Source organism: Olea europaea, chromosome 15, assembly GCF_002742605.1.
Source record: "Olea europaea var. sylvestris chromosome 15, O_europaea_v1, whole genome shotgun sequence".
NCBI lineage: Eukaryota > Viridiplantae > Streptophyta > Magnoliopsida > Lamiales > Oleaceae > Olea > Olea europaea.
The window spans coordinates 22,395,460-22,402,094 of record NC_036251.1 but is presented as its reverse complement, the minus strand read 5'-3'; the positions used below and the strand labels follow the sequence as shown (position 1 = coordinate 22,402,094).

At 34.9% G+C, this 6,635-nt stretch overlaps 1 protein-coding gene across 1 annotated transcript; it reads left to right on the top strand.

The window, feature by feature from the left end:
* The first annotated feature begins 4,033 nt into the window (after positions 1 to 4,033).
* Positions 4,034 to 6,285, top strand: LOC111410497 (cytokinin dehydrogenase 6-like). Its single transcript, XM_023040857.1, has 5 exons — positions 4,034 to 4,756; positions 4,959 to 5,086; positions 5,178 to 5,438; positions 5,531 to 5,793; positions 5,876 to 6,285. The coding sequence occupies exons 1-5, from the start codon at positions 4,150 to 4,152 to the stop codon at positions 6,195 to 6,197; spliced, it is 1,581 nt and encodes a 526-aa protein (XP_022896625.1). The 5' UTR covers positions 4,034 to 4,149; the 3' UTR covers positions 6,198 to 6,285.
* Positions 6,286 to 6,635: the final 350 nt, after the last annotated feature.

The following is a 6,635-nucleotide window of genomic DNA, read 5'->3' as shown; positions in this document are numbered from 1 at the left end:
TCAAGTGGATGAAAACAAGAAAAACATATATTTTTCGAAAGGATAAAATAAAATATCTCTTTCTATAAGATCAACTCGTGTGCGTATAAATCAAGATATTGTGTCATATACGCGTGCACAGAATATTGCACGTGTATAATACTAAAATATGATTACACATACTTAAACAAGAAAAATACATGAAATGTTTGTCTAATTTAACGTAAAAAAATGACATGTATAGAGAGTATGAGGCCGATAGTCAGAGTAAGCAAATCCTTAAAAGAGAGTTTGGAGACGTCAATAAGGATGTAAATATCAAACAGAAGGCAATGCGTCATAAGGTCCATGATGTGTATGGGTGGAGCTAGGTCTGCATTAAAATTTTTTTTTTTTTTTGTTGGGCTGTTATGTTTAAAAAATTAAAAATTAAAAATTACACTATAAAATTTATTCCCCCTTATATAACAATGGATTTCTCAGGCCAGCCTAGACTAAATCCACCTCCGATGATGTGGAAAGATCGAGCTCGAATTCACGTATCCTTGAACTATCTACTCCAACTGGCATTGAATTAGAAGGATACTGACAAGTGTATCAATAGATGTATGAATTGAGAAGGATTGAAATGTCAAACTACAACACCAAGAACAACTATAAGACAAGGAAACAGTGATGGAAAGTGGAATAAAAGTTTAATGGGGAACATGATAAGAAAAATTGATTACTCCTAACCCTGTAGGTTTCATTAATCTAAATCAATTTTTTTCCAAACAATTGTCGACCCCCGATTTATTTGTCGTCATGGCATGATGACAAGTGTGGTGATTGCTTGTACGTGGCAATCCAACCCCTCATGGCCGGCTTAGTGGCAATTCGTCAACTTGACACTTTATCATAAGCTAACATGCGATCTACAAACAATCAATCCTACCATGAAAATTGTGTCGTATAATTGGTACTATTCACTTTCACAAATACATACACATAGTTTGAGACAATTGATTTATATAGTTAAACCTAAAATTTATTGAGAATAAGATTCAATGCACTACAAATAATAGCTCACGTAAACCTTACAAATTTTGTATCGATAACACGTGTATTTCTATTTTATACATTCCAGAATATTATAGTTTGTTGTATTTAAAAAAAAAATAAAAATCGATCACTTCTTGAAAAGTTACGGGTTTGACAAGAAAAGGTGGCAAAAAGGTCCTACAATGGGGTTCCATGTAAACTTTTGGCTAGAAATGGGCTAATCCTTAGTTATTTGCCATAACCTTTTTGGTCGGTCTCCTTCTAGAAAACATGTAATCAAGATTAGGTTTTTACCCACAAAAAATGAATGAGAGGACTATGTTTACCAAATTTCTTTGTTTTCACATTAAAGCAACACATAATCTTAGGGATTGAGCACAAAATCTATTCCAAATTATTGCGCTTACAAATATTATAATATTATAATGCATAACTGGAAATCTTGATTGAGACACTGAGGGGATCTTACCATGCTTTGTTGTCTAAGAGAATGGCTTTGCTTTATTTCCTTTGTGGGTCCCAAAATTGTGCAATTTGTCTGGAAAAAAAATGAGGATTTGAGAAATGGCAAATATATTACATATTTTGGTTTGTTTTCAAGATTATTTGTTTCCCACATTTGGTTTCTTTGAAGAAAATACAATATTTCGTTTTACATCAATCCTCAACGTCATATCTATTTGTCTAATATAAGAATAACGATAAAATATGAAGCTTTATTTTCGACAATATAGAGCTGGCTATAAAGATCTTTTTTGTTATTTTGTTGAATTCATTGCTAGAAGATTCGATGCAAAGATTTAAGCATAACATTAGAGGTGGCCACTTTTTTCTCGGGGCCACATGTACTGGGCCAAAATCGGAGTGAAACGATCCAAAAATAATGGTTTTTGATCCGATTTGGCTCCATCCTTGCAATGGTTCCATATATAGAATTTTAGTTGACACTCGTTTCATTCAAATTCTCGATTTTTTTCAATTGAGGCCGATTATTCCCACCTCTAAGTAACATATTTTTCTAAATGTCACATGAATCTCCATAACCAAAGAACTATAGAAAACAAACACGGTAATAAAGATTGTTTTGAAAATATCATCTTAGGGGTACATTCATGACCTCTCAAGGACAAGCAAGAAATCAAATCAATTCAATCAACGAGAACAAGACGAAGGTAATTATATTAAACGTGTTCACTACTACATAAAACAAACAAAAAATTATCATTTTTTGCTGGTCCAAACCATTTCATCCTTTAGACAAAGAGAAGACTTTCGGTGTCGTCTTCAACGTGTCCACTCTTACGATTAACCAATGAATATTTAAATTTTATCCATTAAAGATTTTTCGAGTCCCACATGCCAACCTAAGGAATTAGGCCATAGACAAGAGGTCACGACACAACCAATGGCAAATAGCTCTTAATCCAAGAAAGTAGGATTCCATAGGAAATTCACGTGTCATATGGACCTCTTTTGGCCTGCCAATCCTTACACCCAATCTGCAAATTAGATACGCAATGTCTGCTTTTTAAACAACAATGGCTGTCAGAGGAATATAATCATAAAAATCCAAGTCATTAAGACAAAGTTGGAGCCACACTAGTGATTGTGAACAAACTAATGCTAGCCAGTTAACACATTCTATATATGGCAACCCAATCCTTAAAATGGTATATTAGGAAGGATCTATAAAGATTTTGGGTTTCATGAAAAAGCTTGGGTGGAATGACATTTTTTCTCTCTATTTTTTTTTTTTATTACTTGTCTATTTTCCGATCTTGATTTTCAAACTATCAAATACTAAAATTGAACTTATTTGTATCGACAAGAATCATGATAATCTTGATATAACAACATTCTAATTTCTATACGAGTCTAGTCTTGCGTGATAATGGTAATTGATTGTTTATACTTTATATGCCCCCGTTTGAATCTCATTACATTAAATTTCATTACATTACATTTTTACTGTCCTATTTTCAACTACATAATTTTTTATAAAATAATATTACACGTAAATTGAACAATTTTCTTCTTTTTCAGAAAAATATTATTCCACTCATTTTTATTTCCTAAAAATGGGGGTTACATCTCATCACATTAAATTAAATTTTTCTCTCTTCTATATTCAACCACACAATTTTCAATAAAGTAATATTGCACGTAAATCGAAAATTTTTCATTCTTTTAGAACCATCCTTTAAAAAAAAAAAAAACTCTATTCCCCCATTATAATTAATATTAATGGGGGCCAAACGGGGCATAAGTATTCAGGCCGATTTGGTTGAATACTTTGAAATATTACTATATTGAAGCAACGTTCAAATAACTTAAGTATTGTCTTTTTCTCATTTTTTATTAATTGGGTATAACAAACTTTGACATAGATAACTAAATTAAACAAAATAAACATAAAACATGACTTGAACTTCTATTAAATGTAATCACCAAATTAAGCAGAAAGCAAACGAGAAGGCAACTAATTAAAACGTGCAAGCATACGCGTCTTTACATGAATAAATATTTAATAGGTTCATTGTGTCTCATTCTTTTGATCTCGTTCATCATTAACATCAAATATTGGTGTCTTTATCTCACAATCTCTCTTGTAAATCTAATCTATACGCAAGATCAAGATTATCTCGTTCATCATTAAGAGCAAGTATCAACATCTTTATCTCATACTATTTGGTGAATCTAATCAGCAAGATCAAAAAAGGATAAAAATGGAATAGAGAATAAAGCATATTTCCTTCCTTTTTTATTATTAAAAGGAATTATTTTATTAACTTTTCAACTGAAAACCCCTAACTATAATAGCCACTGTGTGAAGATTGAGAATATCTATGAAATCTCAATTGCTTGTGACTTTTTTGTTCAACTTGTTTCATGTGATGGCTTTCTCTTGCAAACAAAAGAGCCCAAAAAGCAGAAACTAAAAAGTAAATCTTGAAAAAGAAAATCCTGAGAAATATCCCTCCAACTAGGCAGTCTTGATACAGATTCTTAACACAGAGGATAAGTTGACCCTGCAACCCAAATCCATCTCTTTAAATTCCCTCCTCAACTCATCACCTCTGCCTCTTCTATATATCAGTTCTCTTACAAAATAACAAAGCATCACAAAACATGAAATTCCCATCCAAACAAAACAATGTTCTTCCCATCAGAAGCTTCACAATTTTGTTAATATGGTGCCTGGCTATAAAACTAAGCCTCTGTTTCTCTAGTTTTCCATCTTCACTCAAGACACTAAATGTTGAAGGGCATTTCTGTTTTGACAACAATGAATTTGCAGCCAGAGATTTCGGAAACCGGTTCCGGTTCCTTCCTTCGGCAGTTCTGCACCCAAAGTCAGTATCTGATATTGCCACCATTATAGAGCATATTTGGCAAAAGGGTCCTGGTTCCAAGCTGACTGTTGCAGCTAGAGGCCATGGACACTCACTCCAAGGCCAAGCACAAGCACCACAAGGGATCGTAATCAACATGGAATCACTCAGTAGGCAAGAAATGAAGGTCCACACTGGGCGATTTCCTTATGTTGATGTCTCGGCCGGCGAGTTATGGATCAATATCCTGCATGAGTGCCTGAAATTTGGGTTAGCGCCGAAATCTTGGACAGATTACTTACATCTAACAGTTGGTGGTACTCTGTCCAATGCCGGGATCAGTGGACAGGCATTTCGACATGGCCCCCAAATCAGTAATGTTCACCAGCTCGAGGTCGTCACAGGTTTGTATAAGAAAAACTGAATTATGGATGGCTTAAATTTGATAGTTTTGATTTTGATATTATCGAATCCAACTAATTTGCTAGATTACCCTGTTTCCATGAAGGATCATTAGTTAGAATAGGTCATTGAATTTGAATTTATCAAAAGAAAACTACGTCAATCTTGTATCTTTTTTTCACCGATACACTGAATTTATTGCAGGAAAAGGAGAAGTGAGAGTTTGTTCGGAGGAGCAGAATGCTGACCTATTTCACGGAGTTCTGGGTGGACTTGGCCAGTTTGGTATAATAACTCGAGCAAGAATCGCTTTAGAGCCAGCACCAAAGATGGTAAAGATTTATCTACCCTGCCAAAAAAATCTATTATATGCCTTCGGAATAACAGAATAGTTTGACAAACTTGTAGTTCAACTGTCAACAGGTGAAATGGATCAGAGTACATTATTCAGATTTCTCCACTTTTGCCAGAGACCAGGAGCATTTAATATCTGTAGAAAACACATTTGATTACATAGAAGGCCTAGTGATGATTAACAAGACGGGTCTCATCAATAACTGGAGATCATCCTTCAACCCGCAAGATCCAGTTCAAGCCAGTCAATTCAAATCGGATGGAAGGACCCTCTTTTGCCTCGAATTGACCAAAAATTTCAATCCCGGCGAGGCTGATAGAATAGACCAGGTGAGGCATATCACAATCCAACATTTTAGAGCATGTTCACAGATATGTCAATAGAAAGGCCATAATATTCAAATTTCTCAACTCTGATGCAGGAAATTGAGAGCTTATTGTCTCAGTTAAGCTACATTCCCTCAACACTCTTTATGTCAGAAACTTCTTATGTAGAATTCTTGGACAGGGTTCATGCAGCTGAGCTAAAACTGCGATCAAAAGGATTGTGGGATCTCCCACACCCATGGCTCAATCTCCTCGTTCCAAAAAGCAAAATAAACAGCTTTGCTGAAGGTGTTCTTGGCAACATATTAACGGATACAAACAATGGCCCTGTCCTTGTCTACCCAGTAAACAAATCAAGGTAACAACTCATAATGACAGCTTGTTCACTCAATCAATTTTTGAAGTTCATTTCCTAAATTGATTTACATTTTGTCTTTCAGATGGGACAACAGAACTTCAGTTGTACTCCCAGAAGAAGACATTTTCTACCTTGTGGCGTTCCTTCCCCAAGCAACTCCCTTGTCCAAAGAAAATGATGGCTTGGAAAGTCTATTAAGTCTAAACAAAAGAATTTTAGATTACTGTGAAGAGGCCCACTTGGGAGTAAAACAATATCTTCCTCATTATACTACACAGGAGGAGTGGAGAGCTCATTTTGGTCAACAGTGGGAAGTATTAGTGCGACGGAAATTAGCATACGACCCTCTAGCAATACTTGCTCCCGGGCAGAGAATTTTTCAGAAGGCAATATCCACCTTATGACAAGCAAAACTTCAGAAAAAAGGAAAAAGGAGTGGATTTGCAGCATTTTCAGGCAATGCCACTGAAGGCAACTGTCAGCAACTTCAGGAGGGGGGGGGGGGGGGGGGGGGGGGGTAGATTTATGAATTTAGGAAAATAAGGCAGCTGCAACTAGTATATAAATATTAGTACAATATTTCTTGCACCTTCTCAGCAACTGTAGGTATAAAGAGGAGGCTAGCAACCAGTTAAAATTCAATTGAAATTTTATTGCATATTCCTTATATATAAATTATTTGATATCAATACATGATAAGTTAGCAGACAGCTAAATTTTCAGCTCTGGAAAGAACAGTGGATGGTTCTTTAGTAGTAACTCAAATTTTAAAGCAGTTGATAAAATGAAAAACTCTTAAAACAATAAATTTTTTTAACCATTCTCCATGGTGTCAAGGAGAA

Bases quoted from the DNA above. Each gene is read 5' to 3' on its own strand.
- LOC111410497 (XM_023040857.1), top strand. From the start codon at position 4,150: ATGAAATTCCCATCCAAACAAAACAATGTTCTTCCCATCAGAAGCTTC. The intron at 5,087-5,177 runs GTAAAGATTTAT...AACTGTCAACAG, and splicing joins TAGAGCCAGCACCAAAGATG to GTGAAATGGATCAGAGTACA. The intron at 5,439-5,530 runs GTGAGGCATATC...ACTCTGATGCAG, and splicing joins AGGCTGATAGAATAGACCAG to GAAATTGAGAGCTTATTGTC.